The sequence below is a fragment of the Ixodes scapularis genome, unplaced genomic scaffold (genome assembly GCF_016920785.2).
Source record: "Ixodes scapularis isolate PalLabHiFi unplaced genomic scaffold, ASM1692078v2 PGA_scaffold7__128_contigs__length_106722199, whole genome shotgun sequence".
NCBI lineage: Eukaryota > Metazoa > Arthropoda > Arachnida > Ixodida > Ixodidae > Ixodes > Ixodes scapularis.
In genome coordinates this window covers 95,968,473-95,986,633 of record NW_024609882.1, presented here as the reverse complement: position 1 = coordinate 95,986,633, position 18,161 = coordinate 95,968,473, and the positions used below count along the sequence as shown (strand labels likewise).

Below are 18,161 nucleotides of genomic sequence, written 5' to 3'. Positions count from 1 at the left end.
CGAGGGAGACATGGAGCCCGGAAAAGATCATCTATTCGGGAGCACTTGACGCGCGGCTGCGGCATACTTTGTCATAGGGGTCAGTGGGCGTACTACACGCACACGTGCGTTGTATGGAAGACTGGGAGTGTTTACCGAAAGTGGCTTTTTAGATCTGCGAGGTTGACGAAAGGGGCCGGCCCAAGTCCGAAATTGTCATTCCTGGTATAAGTGGCCATGACGGTATTTCAGCTGAAGTTTCTTTTGGACCACCAATGGTTGCGCTTTCCCTTCCTCAAAGGGTGTGCATTTTCAACAAATGTAATTACAGCTTCATTACGCATAATCTGGAAGATACGTTTGAGCAGTTTCTGCCGATCACTGCCACAGCCAATGTTGAAGATCTTTGGAACTTATGTAAAAACAACTTACTCTCGCTTATGGACTGCCACATAGCGTCAAAAATAGTTTGGATGATAAAGGACACAGCAAGCCATGGTTTACCAATGAGATCAAGCGCTTACTGAATAGATGCCGCTTCTTTCGGTGGTGCCTAAACCAGAGGACTGATGAAATGTTTAACAGGCTTGATATTATTGGGAAAGAAATTAAGCTGTAAATAAAAAGTGCCAAAGATCATTTTTATTTTTCCCTAGGTGAAAAGCTTAGATGCAGTCTAAAGGAGATGTGGAAGTTAGTTAAATCTAATGGCAAAGAAAATAGTACTATCCCTCCTATTTTAGCTGAACAAGGTTATGTCATTTATGATGTTGACAAAGGGAACTGTTTTAATGATTACTTTCAGTCAGTTTTTGCAATTACTACCATACCTTGGCAAACCTCACTCATGAGTTCCCTCACTCACCCTCATTCACCCTCATCTTCACAGGTGAGGTGAGGGTGAGTGAGTTTCTGCACCCCGAAAATTCATGAGTGGGACGGCGAGTGAGGGCGGTGAGTGCATGAGGGCCATGAGGGCGGTGAGTGCGTGAGGGGTGTGAGGGCCATGAGTGCGTGAGGGCTGTAAGGGCGGTGAGTGCGTGAGGGTGGTGAGTGCGTGAGGGCTGTGAGAACCGTGAGGGTGAGTGAAGGGCTGAAGGTGAGTGTGACTGTGAGGATGAGGGTGAGTGAGGGGCTGAGGGTGAGTGTAACTGTGAGAGTGGGGGTGATTGAGGGCAACCTAAAATGCCGGCCTCTGGTTACTGTAAGAGTTTAGAACCAGCTTTTGTCATTTTGAGGCTATGTCAAATATCACTGTGTCGTATGATGGAGTTGTGGACGGACGGCGGGTTGTGGACGGACGGTGCGAGCGTTCAGGATTGCTAACCCTAATCACTTTTCTCCGGAGATGAAAACGCGTGAAAATTCGCATCCTTCATACGGTACGCGCCAGTAATACCTTGAACTTTAGCACACGCATGAAATGCGCCAAATAAGAAATCCGGGCGATGTTTGAGGACACAAATGCTTAGAAATCACCACTGTAGTCAAAGTAAACAAACACGACGACACGGGCGTTTCTGCCGTCTTGAGAGCGCCGCCACGACATCGCCGCACGAGTAGGTAAATCTTCCCTTCTAGTACGTGCTGGGTTATCATAGCGACACACAACGAAAATTCACCGTCAAGGATAGCGCTTTTACGCAGAACGATGAGATGCATGCCGTCTACGACGACGATCACAACCGACGCCATGTTTGCGGAATAGAAGCAGCCGGCTCGCGACCGGCATGCAACGCGCGCGAACACTTCTCGACCTGCGATTGGTCTGTCGTTGCGGTTGTTTGTTTCTTTGTTTCCAACGCAGCGGAGGGACGCATGCACGTGAACGACTCGTGCGTGCGTCCCTCCGTCGCTATGGCAACTGAAGCCTCTCTCTTCGCTTCTCCCCGCGTTTTCGAGCAACCTCCTTGCCCCGCGAGTGCAGCTTGTGGCTCGCGACGTTATCTAGTGTCGACTGTGTCGCACAGGGAAGCGAGCTCGCTGCTCTGGTCGTCGGCGCGGTCGGCGGGCTGTGCCAAAAACCGCACTATAACCGGTATTTCCCTTCGCGCGCCTGCATTTTAAGCGGCATGTAATTACATGGAGTTCTATGGGAGGTGAACCGGTGGTTTAAAAAAACCACGTTATACCCGGTCCTGCACTATAAACGGTTACGTTGTAAGTGGTCTATACTGTACCTTGTTCTCTTTTGAAATCTTGTGCCATGCCAAGTTTCTGGTTGTCTTGTTTAATTTATCTCTATCGTCCAAGAAACTGCTGTAGAAAAGACGTCCGAGCTCCACGGTGTTCTGGCTCGAACTGTTTGTTTTTATTCTCGTGCCTCAGGAAGCTCGCGCCGCGAGTTTAGAAAAAGAAGAAAAATTATTTCATTTCTCGGAGCTGGCTCCTATAGGGCTCCCCCCTGGCAGCATAGAGCATGGAAATACAAATAAAATTGTAGTTGATCCAATGGTGGCAATAAGAAGAAGGGTGTTGGGAGTTATGTGGCCCATGAAACAGTTCTTGGTTTCTTGGTTTCCTGGGGTGTTACAAGTTGCTCCGAGTATGAAGGATGAGAATTTAAGTCCTGAAATGCGGGTTTGAGTCGGTCCATGGCGACGATTTCTCTGTGTCCGTGAATGTCAAGAGTCATGGTCTTGTCGGTGCGCTCGTGTATCTTAAAGGGTCCCTCGTAAGGTGGCGCGAGACTTTTCTTCTTGACTTCCTTTCTGACGAATGCGTGGGTGGAAGTTTTCAATTCTTGACTTACGAAGATCTTCTGAGAATGGGGCATCCGAGGTTGTGTGGGCTTGAGTTCTTGCATGAAGTGCCTCAAGTTGTCTATGTACACTTGGTGTGGAATTGTTGGAGTGCACTTGGTAATATCGAAAAATTCTCCAGGGAGTCGGAGTGGCGATCCATAAACCAATTCAGCCGAGGTGCATTCCAGGTCTTGTTTGAAGGCGGATTGAATGCCGAGAAGGACGAATGGGAGATGATCGACCCAGTTGAGACGTCCATTCGTGCTGTGATTGCGGCCTTGAGCTGTCGGTGTAACCTCTCCACCATGCCATTGGCTGACGGGTGGTATGAGGTAGTGTGCACGTGGTGCGTGCCGAGGAGCTGGGCTAAGGCAGCAAACAGCGAGCATTCGAATGGGCCTTTTCCGCAAATGTTGGGCACCAGCTATCGGCAAGCAGGAGAGGCGTTTTTGATGGCCTGCCTTGCTTCCGGTTCTGCCCTCTCCAAGCTATGTTGGCTGTCTGAACACGGTCGGGAAATGCGCTCACTGCTCAGCGTTTGTTTTTCTTTTATCCAACACAATTGACGAGCAGATTTCTTTTCAATTAATGCGTTAACTACAGACAACTTAGTCCGTTTCTACATTCTTTTTTCCAATGAATGGACGACTGACTTCGCCGTGGCGCCCGTTGTGACTGACGACACCGTTGAAGCTCTCTTCGACCTATGAAAAAGTACAAACGGTTACATTAAACTAGGATTCATGTCATACGCAGTACCAGCAGTAAATTCAGAAAATATTTGAGACCAAGTTGTTAAGGAAAGCCAAAAAAGTCAAAAGTCAAATTGGACGTTTTAGTGATTTATACAGCGTAAGGTTGGTCTGCCAGTAGGGGCAACACTGGTTTACACTGTAGACGACCAATTTAGCCAGTGCAGTACAACCGCTAGCCTGGGGTCTTTAACGTGCACCCCGCAGTAGTGATACACGACCGCACGCCGGTACGATGCTCATCCAGATCGAAACGGGCAGGGGTGGGGCTCGAACCCAGGATCCCTGGGTTCTGCAGCGCGAGCTTTCGCTCCAAGCGCGTCGAGCTGGGTGTGTGCTTCAGCCCACTCGGCCACCAATCCCCCATTAAGGAAAGCCCTTTTTTTTTTAATTGCAAGCTATTCGTTTGATTTGCTCGAAAATTTAATTGGCAAGATGTATCCTCATAAATGTGAAAGCTTACTCTGAACCGTCCGAAAAACATTGGTGCCTGAACGTACCAATGTAATTCTCAACAAAGGTGTATTTTAGTGGTGGAGTTACGCGTTGAAATTTCACCTTGTGAAATTTCAACGCGTAGCTCCATTTTTATTATAAAATGAGACCAACAAACTTGGCCGGGTCAACGGCGGGCTTGTTCAGCGACTATACTAAATGTCGTTTGCGAGTGCCGCTGACCCTGGTGAGTTTGTTGGTCTAGTTTTTTTACTAGAAAAAAGCACCACTTTAAAATTTCACAAGGTCAAATTCACCACTAAAATATGTGTTTAATAAATATCTATGATTAATACATGCAGCCACCGATTTCTGAGCGAGCCTCGTCATTGATGTCACCTCACCTCAGGCTACATCTGTGTGTGACTGTAGGTCCTGAAGAAAAAACAAAATCGGCCACACTCGTTTTAGTTCTTTTTTTCTTCATTTTTAGTTTAGCGCCTGTAGGCAATGTTGCAAACTTATTTTTTGTTTACTCGATACATACACGAGGATAACACATCAAGATGATTGTTTCCTCTTTCTTATTTAACCACAAGACCAGCAGATGCGGTCGTAGTAGTGATAGATCTGCTCCCATTTCACTTTCTGGGTGTGCACGTAGCAACAGACTGTGCAGCATAGCCACTTTACCTCAATAATTTATAAATATTTGAAAACTGTGGGTTATTCCAATGTTTACAACAACCAAAAAGCAGACTGGCAGTTTGCGTGGCAACGCGAGACCGTCACAGTGGTAAACAAAAGTGTGCCAGTGAAACGCACAATCCCAGAAACGCCAACTCCAAGGTGCTAGCTCTGCGTGGCACATAAGCGACACGACAGCATACCTAACCAATCTGCTGGCTTGTATTCATATCCAAATAAAAAATGAAGGAACCAAAACATGAGCTTTCCTTGAAGTGGCAACTGCAAGCGCGGGAGTGTTTTGAAAGCTGCCTTTACGAGGCGTCCGCATTGTATCGCTGGATCGCCCGAATCCAGAGCTTCCCCTTCGTCGAGTGCAGGCTAGTAGAAGGAAACCCAAAGAAGCTTAAACCGTGACAATGCTTGCTGTCGTTGCTTCAGCCAACTACGAAACAGCGCTAGGGCCTGTCGGAGAGCTTCGAAACACGCGACCACCGCTGCCTCCTGCAGCCCCGAGCCAAACGTACCACGCCACCAAAAATGGAGGACTCCTGTCTGTTGCCGCCGCGCATGCGCCGTGGAAACCCCGGAAAATGCCCATTGTCGTCCCCGGTCCGTAGTGACGGTGGATGGACATCCGAAGCGGGATATCCAGACGTCGGTAAAGTTCTTGGCGACTGTCTTGGCAGTGATGTCGACCAGGGGAGTGGCTCCGGGCCACCTGGTGTAGCGGTCGACGCAAGTCAAGATGTACGTGAAGCCTCGGCATGATGGCAGGGGGCCCACAAGATCGAGATGAACATGGTCGAACCGTGCCAAGGGGGCACGGAATGGTCTCAAAGGTGTGACAGTGTGTCGGCTCACCTGAGAGCGCTGACATTGAAGGCAGCTTCTGGCCCAACCTCGTACATCCACGTTCATTGTAGGCCACACATAGTGAGCTGTCACCAGTCGCTGCGTGGCTCGGATGCCCGGGTGGCTGACGTTGTGGATGTGGTCGAAGACCTGCCGACGAAGTGCCAATGGGACGAAAGGTCGAGGATGTCCCATGCTCATGTCGCAGAGGATGGTACCGGCGCAGTGAGGGAGGGGAATCCGCTTCAACACCAAAGACTTCAGCCTCTCAGGCTGGTTGTTCAATTCAGGGTCGTCTCGTTGCGCGGCAGCGATGCGTTCGAAGTCTACTCCTCCAGAGACTGCTAAAAGTGCTTTGACGCGGGAAAGAGCGTCCGGTGCTGAGTTGTCTTCTCTTTTGATGTGACGGAGATCTACCGTGAACTCTGAGATGTAGGCGAGTTGTAGGATTTCTCGGGAGCAGTAGGCTGTGTGATTTCCATGAAACGCGTAAGTCAAGGGCTTATGGTTCGTTAGGACCTTCCAGGCTGTACCTGAAGTGCCGAAGGGCAAGGTAGATGGCAAGTTCTCGTCCGAACGTACTAGATTGCGTTTCCGCAGGTTTCAGTTTCTGAAAAAAGAAACCTAGTGTCCTCCACTGACCGTCAAGAAGCTGCTGTAGTGCAGCACCTACAGCTGTACTGGACGCGTCGGTCATGAGACGGGTAGCAGCTTCAGTTTGTGGATGGACCAGCAGGGTTGCGTTGACCAAGGCTTCCTTCACGGCGGAAAAAGCTGATGCAACTTCATCGGTTCATTTAAGTGACGATGATGGCGCTTTCTTGGTCTTCAGCAGGTCCGTCATAGGCTGTAGAATTTCGACACAGTGGGGAATAAATCTACGCTGGAAATTTACTAGCCCGAGAAATTTGCGAAGCTTTTGAAGTGAGGTAGGTTGAGGGAACTCGCGTATTGCCTGGACGTTTTCTTGGAGCGGTAGGATGCCTGTCAATGTTATGCTTGAGCCGAGAAAGTCCAGCGCATCGGCACCGAAAACGCACTTCTTCGCGTTGATGACGAGGCCGTACTCCTGCAGCCGGTCGAACGAAAGTCGCAGATGTTGCTTGTGTTCTTCCGGTGTGGAGCTGGCCACGAGAATATCATCAACGTAAGCGAAGATGAAGTAAAGGCCTCTGGTGACCTCGTTTATAAGGCGTTGGAAAGTCTGCGCGGAGTTTCGGAGGCCAAAGGGCATCCGTACGTACTCAAAAAGTTTGAACGGAGTTGTGATAACGGTTTTGGGCACATCCGCTGGCTCGACTGGAATCTGGTGCTAGGCCTTAATAAGGTCTACCTTGCTGTAGATGTTGGTGCCAGCTAGGCCAGTGAAGAAATAGTGAATGTGTGGCAAGGGGTACCGGTCGGGTACCGTGCACACATTCAAGGCTCGATAATCTCCGCATGGCCTCCAGTCGTTTGGATCCTTCTTAGGGACCATGTGAAGAGGCGACGCCCAATTGCTGGAGGAGGGGCGGATGATGCCAAGCTCCAGCATATTTTCGAATTCTCTGCTTGCAGGGATGGGCAAAATACATGCAAATGCGTATCGAAATACAGATACAAAATACCTTGTCAAAAATGTATTTAATTACAAATCTAATTACATTTCCAAAAAAGTATTTAAATACAAGATACAAATACAACCAAATGTATTTGGTCTCCTCTAAATACTTTTCCAAATACATTCCTCAAAATTTACATCAGCGACTTCAGGGCACCTGCAATTGGTTTCTGGGTATCTCATTTTAATTTTGCATCGCACAGTCGGGAGTTAGTGTGTGAGGCTCTAGCAACGTAATAGAAATATAATCGCAAAAAATCTAATCAGCTGGGACATAATAGGTGAGAAAAGTACAAAGCTTCAAGCAGCTTTTTTTGTCGATTACATTTTGGTACAGACCAAAGGTCTTAAACACGCAGCCCGCGGGCCGCGTGCAGCCTGCGACTCAATGGGACGCGGCCCGCAGGCAAGCGGCTACGGGTCACGGTTCCCATGTCTCGAGCGCAAGAAATGGCATGCGCCTTAGTGACCTGATCTAGTCAACTACTTTTAGCTCGAAAAATAACTGTGCTTGTTAAGCTTTGTATTTTGTGTCCCAGCTTTTTTGTAATGTACGTACAACAATTCCAGGCTGCAAGCGCAAGCTATTCGTTGAACTACGCATCTTGGCTGCGCATGCTCTCTATCAGCAAGAGCAACTGCCCAGAATAAAGCTACAAGCTCGGGATTTTCACCTTTAAAAAGATATCGCCATTAAAAGACAAGTATATTTGTTTGAGTGTCGTAGTAAAAATTGTCACGAGAGCAACAACCGTCTTATTTTCATATTGTAGCTTTAGGGACAAGTTGAGCTTGGTTATTTACTGGGTGAATTGAGCAACGGAAATGATAGGGTAATTGTTCTATTAAAAATGCTGTACTTGTTCTATTAGAAATGCTGTACTTGTTCTACAAATTCCAGCACGTTGGCAGGATGGTGTCATTTTCATGGTTATCACATCAGGTAAGGGCTCAAAGTAGTCTTATAAACAAATCAAACCTAAATATGTCGCTGGCAAGACTATAAATTTACAAAAAAACAAAGCACGAAGGCTCTCTGTCCCCCTCCCCCCCCCCTCCCCGTCTTACGTCGGCCCTCGACCTTTCCGGTGTGGGATGTATGGCCCCCACACTCAAATGAGTTTGAGACCACTGGTATAGACCAGCAAAGAACCGAGGCGACCAAGACGCGCAGCACTAGCTAGAGAATTTTTTATTGTTGCAACTCGCACCAGTTATGAAAATCTGGACGACCCGCGCATTTAGAATGTTCCAGGCAAAAATATGGATGGAAATCAAGCTGGAAAGCATCGCAAGTGGTCACAGGCACTTATTTAGCCAGTCTGCCTGTGAACGTCGATTTTGTCACTATTCTTGCCCTGGACTAGCATTGTAATCACAGTCACTAAACGCTTGTGCTTGATTGAGAGACACTGCATTCGGTTCAGAACATAGTTTTCTTCTTGCTCTGGACAGTGGCAATAAATTTGAGGGATTATTTTCGCCCACAAAATTGTATTTAATTGCAATTGTATTTCAAATACCCACATTTTAGTATTTAAATACAGATGTCAAATACATTACCTGATTTGTAATAAAATACAAATGCAAAATACACAAAGTATTTGAAATACGTATTTCAAATACTTGTATTTGAAATACTGCTCATCCCTGTCTGCGTGCAATGTTAAGTCGCTCGCCGAAGAGTCGACGAGGTCTCGCAGAGACTGGAGGGCCATTGGTAATGATGTGGTGGGTCACGGCATGCTTGGCGGGTACCTCCGTGTTGCACGGTCGGGTTATGGCAGGGTATTCTGCGAGGATGGCTTCAGATCTTGAAGACGCCACCAAAGGGCGCATCGGAGAAGCTTGAAATGACGAAAGAATACCTTGAAAGGTGAACGATGTCGTAGCATCCGTGAGGCTTCTGCCACGCATGTTAACGGCCAGGCCAAAGTTTGCCAAGAAGTCCGCTCCCAGTATGGCCTCGCGAAGGTCTGCGACAATGAAGACCCAGCGGAAGAGTCGTCGCAGTCCAATGTCGATGGTGAGGGATCTCTGGCCATAGGTGACGATGGCAGAGCTGTTGACTGCTCGTAGGGGTTTGGTGTGCTGCGTCTGCTGACGGTCTAGTCGTGACGCTGGCAGGACGCTAACCTCGGCCCCCGTGTCCACCGAAAAGTGTTGGCCAGAGATCTTATCCATGACGTAGAACAAGCGGCTCGGGTGTTGGCCGTAGTCACTTGCCGCTGTTAGTGACGGGCCGTGGAATTTCCCGAACAGGGACATGGTTGTTGGCAGCGTGTGGCACGTTCTGCATACCGCCTGTGGTACCAGCAGAGCGATCTGTCGGCTGACTTTGAGGTGCGTTGCGAGGATGAACAAGTTTGAGACATATCTCGCCTCGTTCGTCGGGAAGGTGTCTCGTGCGGCGGCCTCACAGCAGCAACAGCGCAGGATAGCGGTTCCATGCGCGCCTCGAGTCTTGTAAGGGCTGTTTGCCAGGCACGCGGTTCATGTGATGTGATTGTCGCGATGGACGGTGAAGCGTACTCAGCGGTGCGGTCCGCAAGCATCGCCAGGCGGTCTAGCGGCATGTCATCCGCAGCTGCCAGAACCATGCGTATTCCTTGTGGAAGTTTCTGGAAAAATAGCTCTCGCAGAATGGGGTCCTGGGAGCCGGAGGCTTGGGGACCGAGCAGCTGCCGCATCTGGTGAAGAAGTTGAGATGGGCGGCGGTCTCCCAGCTCCTAAGCTGTGAGCAGCTGCTGGATCCTCGTGCACTCCAAAGCTGTCGTCCGCTTGAGGAGGACGCCCTTCAGGTGGTCGTAGGCGTCGTCAGGTGGAGGTTGGGACAGAATGTAGTCCAGCTCGTCGGCGACAGCCGGAGGGAGGGAGGCGACGACATAGTAGAACCGAGACAGCTGGGATGTTATGCGGTGGAGATGAAGCTGGGCCTCGATCTGGGTTATCCAGACTCGTGGATTTTTCGGCCAAAATGGCGGAAGCCAGAGCTGGATGGCTGTGAGGGTAGCGTCGGGGGAACGAAGAGGCGCGCCGTCGCCGGTAGTGTCACCGTCTTGCGCCAGGTTCTGCATGCTGGCTGCAGTCGTGGTCCGAGGCGCGGGGGCCTTCGGATTCCGGGTCACCAGTTTATAGAAAAGACGTCCGAGCTCCACGGTGTTCTGGCTCGAACTGTTCGTTTTTATTCTCGTGCCTCAGGAAGCTCGCGCAGCGAGTTTAGAAAAAGAAAAAAAATTATTTCATTTCTCAGAGCTGGCTTCTATAACTGCCTCAGGAATGGAAATTTGCCAATGTTGTTCCTGTGCATAAGAGTGGTCCCCATTCTTTGGCTTGCAGCTATAGACCCATTTCACTAACCAGCGTGTATTGCAAGACTCTTGGAGGCAACACAAGAAAACGCAAATATAAAGCCAAGCTAGCCGCAGCACGACTTGCTGCAACCTTCGATAGATCAACACCCTTTGTCGGTTCCCAAAAAGTGTTTCTCTGGAGCACACCGTTCAGCATAGCCCCTACAACGGAGACAAGCTACTCAATTTGAGTGAAGGTTTATTGTCGTTTTTCTCGTTTGGAGATTATTTATTTGTTGTGCCTACCAACAGCCATGGGCTTATAATGGTAGTGCACAAAAAAAGAATAGATATTCAGAACAGTACTCTGCAAAAACACACTGTATCAAGAGTTGAATGCTCCTCTTGAATGACGAGAGGTCATCATTGAAAATGTCAATAAATGTTGTGTCAAGGGGATGTAAGAAATTCTGACTGCGAACTACCGGAGACAAACGATACATGCGGTTGATGGCAAATGTGCGATTTCAGCAAAAATGTCTCGCAGGAACGTGAACCTGGATGCAAGATGATAATTGAGCAGTCAGAATACACATGCAAGCACCGGAACAAAAAATGAGATCATCACTTTCTCGTCTAGATTTTAAAGGGGCAGTGCACATGTTTTAATGTTGAAAGAATTGCCAGTTTGCATTTTTTATATTTTTATATAGAGTAAGTCTCTCTTCAGCATTCGATCCTGCTGTTTCGCCGCCATTGATGCCTGCGACGCTAGCCTTTTTCTATTTTTGTTTTGGGCAGAAGTTTGCCCCATTAAACGTGTAGTCTGCTTCAGTTTTTGTTGCTACATTAATTGCCATTGCGATTGTTTCGTTTTTTCAGCCGTGGAATAATTTGGTTTGACTCCCCCACTTCAAACTAAAATGGGTCGACCTATATTTGTGTTACTATGGTACATACCACTGACTGATGGCATCAATGTCGATTTGTAACGAGGTGCAGTCATGAAAGCATCATGCTCTGCGATTTAACTTCATATTGTCTGCAAACTGTGACAAAGTGGATTGCTGTATCACATCAGGAATGCCACAAAAATATTAAAGACCAAAGGGCCGAGTTCGTCCTGTAACACTCCTGAAGGAAGCGGAAAACAATAAAAAAAATGACTTGGCGCTTTTATGAGGAACATAGTTCAACCTATCTCTGAGATAGCTAGGGAAGCATGAACAATAATCAGTACTTCAGCCATAGGATGATCATTTACGCAGTAAACTTTTATAACTGACTCGATTAAAGGAATTACTGCAAACGAAATATAGTTGCTTCAGTTTGTTTGTGAAAGCTAACACTTGATGCCACATCGCTCAGAAAAGCTGCAAGGTTATTTGCGACCGAACGGCCGCTCAGTAAACTGTGTTGATTCTCGTCTATGACTCGCTTAAAGATGCTGCATAGATCAATGAGCGTTTATTTCAGCTTGAAACAAAAACTGGGAATGGCGAGAAAAAAGCAGCGTCGTCCACTGCTTGACGGGCTTCGCTACCCTTACAAGTCAGCAATGTAAATGCGGTATAGAAAAAAAATATAAATAAAATTAAAGGTATATTGAGGCACACTTAGTTTTGCACGTATGCTACACGTGTTACGCATAGCTGAAGTACGGGTAAATTATAGAAGGAATTGTAGACGCTTGTCAACAGCTTTTTCTAAAACTTCAGAAAATGCCGGTAACGAAGAGATAGGCCTGTGGTTTGCCACAGGGGTAGGCTTGATATCAGTAATGGAATCCCAACTCCCTTCTGTTACAGGCAAATGGCAAAGTGGACTATTCAAAGGACAGTGTAAATATGTTAGCGAGCAAAGAAGCAGGAATTTCTGCGCAGCCTTTCACAATAAAAGAAGGGATAGTATTGTGGCCACAAGACTTTTTGGGAGAAAGTTCCCTAATCGCAAGCAAGATGTCGTCATCCGTAATTACGGGAGGTGTGAAAAGGTCAGACAAGTTGTGGGAGGTATCTCCTTGATGTAGATTTCTAGGCAGTATATAAACAGATCAGAAATGGCTTGCTCTGTCTGGTACGCTTATGCTTTGTGCGACTGCGTACAAAGTAGCAAACCTTGTCGGGGCTAACGGTTACAATCCGTATTCTGCAAATCTAGGTCTCGACTGATGAGACGTTTGGCCAGGGCTCTGCATTCTCAATATTTTTCACGCGCAATACCGGCATGTGGCTCTTTTGACAATATGTTTAAATATTGTTTTTTACGCAAGACTCGTCCAAGTTGAAAAGAAAACCGTATAAAATCTTTCTTATAACGCCATAGTTTCTTTGTATGTATTGTGTCATACTTTCAATTACAGTAATAATTGAAAACGAGCGCATTGGTGGATAGATATGAATACCTGAAAGGATAAAAGCTTGAGGACGGGGACGGAAGCAGGACTTCTTTCATTGAGCAACAACATAGAATGGCACGAAATATAAAAACCACCCCTTGAAAGGTTTCGACATTCTCAGAAGGAAAGGAGAAAATTGTTACAAAAAGGAAAGGAAATTTACTATAAATACTAAAGTTTCAAAAGTGCTGGCATCAGGATTAGGTATGAGTAATCTAGTTATCTCCGGTGGAAGGAATCTGACTTCTGTCGTTGTCAGTGATAATGAAGGTGCAGAAATATTCCTGTTGGCAGCCCCGAAGGGAAATGTACTATAAATTAAAAAGTTTAAAAAGCACTAGCGTCGCGACGAGGTATCACTAGTCATCTCTGGTGTTAGAAATTCAACCTCTGTCTTTGTCAGTGATAATGAAGGTAAAGAAACGTTGACAGTCCCCATGGCAAATGGTTCAATGATTTCTCTCCCATATTTTGTTGTAGTGCCCACCTAGTATTCTAGTATCAGAGAAATAAGGAGTACAGTCATTGCATGTGCGACTGTGAACGATGATTAGGTGAAAAGACGCATTTGAAGCCTTTGATGGTTCCAAGTTCTGTTTTCCGAGTCGATGGTTGACGCATCTCCTGGTCTGTCCGATGTGCTGACTGCCACAACTTAGTGCAATTGAATAAACCTTTCTTTCTTTGCCCTCTACAAACTCTTTGGCATGGTTTACATTACATTGCTATAGATTATAGATGCATTAACGAAATTAAAAATTGAATTTAACTTCACCCCTTTACACTAGCAAAGAAAAAAGAGTGTGCAATAAAAAAAAAATTTAAAACTTGTTTTTAAATTAAAAAAGAAAAAAATTGCTATTGTGAACTGGTGAAGTTACATTTAATTTTCAATTTCTTTAATGCATCTATAATCAACAGCATTAATTTTCCTCTTTCTACCTCCGCATGTCCTATTACTTTTTTGTCTTCCTCAGTGAGTGCATGAAACAGCCAGTTGGAGTAGGCACTCTGTCCTGTCCCCTCTTCTTTTCCTTGCTGTTTTCGTTTTTGATTTTTAGCAATGTACAGCCAACCAGCCCAACAGTTAATTTTGATTCAGTGGTGCGGGGTCTGGTCAGGCAGAGTGTGGGTGACGGTGTGCCAATGGATCCTCGCAGGGAGCATCGAAGCAAGGCACCACTCCGGAGGGGCAGTCCTACCTCGAGGCGGCCGAAAAGCAGGAGATCAGGGACCTGCTGCACTGAGCCCCAAAATACAGCGGCCTAGGCCTAGATATTTATGCGCACCTCCAAGCGGTGCGACCATCTCTGATGCACTCCCTCCTCAACGGCTGGTGGTGCGGATCGTAATCCTCTTGCCTTTGAGCCGACAGTGCAGCAGAAACTACATGCTCCTTAGATTGGTCGTACGTCTACCTTTGTTCGCGTGATTACGCTTCCACCCTAACCACGCGCAGAAAGCAGTGTCGTACAACAAAGAGAAGGCGGTTCATTGGTCTGGCGGATGCGTAGCTCCCACCGCACTGTCGACTTAGGGATGAATGGAGTACGAAGATGTAGAGGGGGAGCAACTCGCTATGCTCGAGGTCATTTGTGGAGTTGGCCTCACCAGTGTCGGGCGGAGAGGTGCTTCCTTCGGTTTTTGCCTATCTTTGGCAGGTGTAGTTTACTACGTCATTTTTACAGAAACTCCTTTAGTTTTTTCCTTGCGGTTAATAATACTACTGCGTATTACCTTAGTCACATACAGGCGGGGCTCTAGCTGTGTACAGACACTGCCTAGGCACCTCGAAAACTTTGTTTTTTGTTTTTTTCTTTTTGGGTTTTTAAGAACAATTGGTTTTGTGGATTGTTGAGTGTGCTGTGTGCTAGGAGTCCAAAGGTCGAGTCAAGTGCCTTACAAGGGGTGGAGAGGAGGAGAAAACCGCCCGGAGCGTTTGGAAAGATTCCCGAGCCAATGCTTTTTGTCCACCGATTTCGTTGTGCTCTGCATTTCCCGACGGCCCAGCTTAACTGCATAGAAGTTGTTTTGGCAGTTCTGTGACGAGAGCCATTTCAGTCAAAGTGTCTCTTGCGTTTAATCCTGCCATCTATATGCCTTCCGGAAAGCTTCCTATCTGTCTTTCAATTTACTCTTGCTCCGAGAAGCTAAAAATATCCTTTTCGTATTTTTTTGTTGAGAGCTGTGGTCGCAAGTCTACAGGATTCATGGATGACATTTGAGGCGTGCAATGTTGCGGAGCGGTGTTCTATATGTTTCACAACTTCATACACTTTGGAAGTTTCAGTGAAGGTTGTTGGTTGGAAATCTTGTAGCACTAATGAGTCCTTCCTCAAGCCCAATAAATGTTTAAACAGTGTATTTCATCCTGTATGTTGTCATTTAACACTCATGTTAACTGCATTAGCAGCAACGTGAGAATTGTAGCTTCTGAAGGCTAGTGTATGCTCCATCCAATCTTACATGCAATGGCACTGGCTCAAAGGCTCCTGATGTAATCACAGATATTGTCCCAATGTTGGCATTGTTGTGGTGATGTCCCCAGGATGACCACAGTCTAATGCAGCTCATGGATTGGAAGTTAACATTGCACCAGCATTCTACTCTGGTAGACATTTGGATTAAAGTTGGTGTCCAATCGCTGCTAAGATGGGAAGAGCCGAATGTCTGCATCACAAGGCGTGTTCATTGCCAACCTTAGTGTGTGGCTCCAATGAATGCTGGTGGCATATAATCGGCACCAGATGACATGGTTGCTTGTTCTCACTATCATTTCATTTTGTTTATTATACTCTCAGGGCCCGAAGGCATCAATATAAAGTGAACAATGAAAACAAAACGCAAAAAACAAAACAAGGTACAGAATCGCTATGGAACAATATTCAGAACATCAGTGATGGCGGTTTTAAAATCAGCAGCGTCAGTAAGTGAGACTATGGATGCGGGAAGGCGATTCCAGTCGACGGAGGTCAGGGGTAGGAAGGAGGCATAAAAGGTGGAGGTGATACAGTAGGGGATTCCTACTTTTAGTGCATGATCGGTGCGCGGCGATATGTATGATGGTTCTGAAAATAATGAGGTTCGCGAAGTGCTGGATTAGTTATAAATCTTGTGAAATAAGCAGAGGCGAGCTATTTTCTACGAAAGGAGAGGTTGTGCAAATATTGAGACGCCTTCATGGAGGTGATGCTGGCTGTATGGTGATAGAAACGTGCAGAGCGATTTTGAATGGATTCAATGAATGATGCTAGGGTGACGCCAGGGTTCCAGATATAGCCTGCTTACTCAAGTTTGGTGCACACTAAAGTTTTATATAGGAGAAGTTTAAGTAAAACAGGGGCAAGGGAAAAGTTTTTTCTGAGATAGCCTAATAAGTGATTAGCATTGTTAGTGATATATTCGACATGGATGTTCCAGGAGAGATGGTTAGTTATATGAACCCCGAGATATTTATAGGTTGACACAGAAAGCTAGGTGGAGTTATTAATGCAGTTGGAGAGACAAATGTTACTTTGATGAGACACTCATGGTTCTACATTTATAGGTGTTACGTTTGTAGGAAATCGCGTACCGCCGCCGACTCGCCATTTCCCACGTGGTTCGTCAACAAACCTAGTTTAGCCTGGTTCTTTCACGGGAGCGGGATTCCGCTCCCCGTTTATTGGTACAATAAAACACAACGCTACAAAATACTCAATCTAAACTACAAATACACGCGACATTACACAAATATTGACAAACGCGCGTTAAGCCAGAAGCTAAACACAAGGGCCCCCAGGCCTCGTGTCCCGCAATATCCTAGATCTGGTCGCCACCCTCCCGCCTGCGTCTCGGTCTCGTCCGAAGTTCTAAGAGGCTCTTCGCCCCCTGTCTACCAAGTATATATCGATCGATTGGCGAGGAAGTTTCTCCTCGCCCGCGACGGGGCACCTGCAGCGCCATCCAGTGGCTAGGAGAGAAAGCGGCACGTCGGGAGCCGAATTCGACCTCCCAATCGACCCCACGGCGACACGACCATGTGATCGTGTCTGAGGCGAGGCAGCTACGTAGCTGCCTCGCGGCCAAGATGGCACAGTGGTTTGATGGGCGTGCTCGCGAATGCACGGTGCGCCATACGTTCTATAAGCCAATTATCGCACCAGTGGCTGACGTTAATATCGGTCTGAAAAGCAGATATGTCTGAGTCGATAATTATTTTCTTATAAATTATGCAGTCATCAGCGAATAGGTTAAAGGGCAACCCAGCGTTTCAACCTACCTGTGGTTTTCTCAGCGCCCAATCGGATGGTCCAACTTTGCCATAAAATCAATTGTCCCGATGGACCCACTGGACTGATCTTTGCAGCAAAAACCACAAAACAAAATTTCGCCGAGTGTGCCTCAGGAGTTGTATATGAAATCCCCCTGTCATGCGGCGATGTGTACATTGGCCAGACTGGCAGATGCGTGAATGACCGCGCCCGCGAGCATGTGGCTGCCACGCGAGCCAGCCCGTCTGGCCATCTCGCCATTCATTGTAATAGATGCCCATGTACGCCAGTGCTACATGACATTAAGATTTTGGCTCGTTATCGCGACCGAACAAGCAGGGAGGTGCACGAGGCGTATGCAATTAGGGATAAGGGCGTTGAGTGTGTAAGTGAAGCGTCACTCGCCCTGTCAAAGAGTGAGTTAGAATATTTGAGAGTAGTATTGCGAGGGACACGCTGATGACTAACAGGGTTCTGGGGCCTATAAATGCATGTACTTTTCAAAATAAAACAACAGTTGCGAGTGCGCCTTGTGCCGTTCCACTTCTTTGTCCTTGTCTTTTTCGGCCTTTTAATTATTTAAAGAATCATGAACCAACTGGCCCAACTTTCCACTTGCTGTTATTTGTGTAATCCTAATTTAAACATCAGCTGATACCGAAACCGAAACTTTGTTTGCTCAGGCAACATTGGTTTCGGGTCGTCAGAGTCATGGCCAGGTCACGTCGAACCACGTGGTCTTATGACGTTCAGGAGGGAGCGAGGGACAGGACACGCGACGCGGGCAGGTCGCTTCGCATGGTGTGAACGGTGATGGCCCGGGGGAGAGGAGAAGACGAAAGAGGAGAAGGGGAGCGGAAAAGCAGACCGATAAGTGCAGGGCAGCGCAAACTATAGCGCATCCGCGTTACGGTGATCACGTGGACGCCGTTCAGCCAACACCGGGAGGAGAAACTCATGACGTCATCGTTCAATTTCGCTCTGAGAAGTAAAAACAAACAAAACGTGAGAATGACGTCGTCATGCCTCTGACATAGTGGCTCAACGTTTGCCGCTCAAACTCCGTCGCATTGACTGCGCTGACGATTGGGCCTCACGTCGCACGCTCGAGTTGGCAGATTTCGGCGACTTGGCTGATTTGAAAGTTTGCTGGCCAGTTTATTAA

At 47.1% G+C, this 18,161-nt stretch overlaps 1 protein-coding gene across 1 annotated transcript in view; it reads left to right on the top strand.

Annotated features, from left to right (window-relative positions):
- LOC8052855 (myotrophin) overlaps positions 1–15,107 on the top strand; it is a 43,141-nt gene extending 28,034 nt beyond the window's left edge. Inside the window, exon 4 of the mRNA XM_029978025.4 lies at positions 13,904–15,107. Within this exon, the coding sequence (XP_029833885.1) occupies positions 13,904–13,990 (87 nt within the window). The 3' untranslated portion in view covers positions 13,991–15,107. The remainder of the gene's footprint in view (positions 1–13,903) is intronic.
- Positions 15,108–18,161: the final 3,054 nt, after the last annotated feature.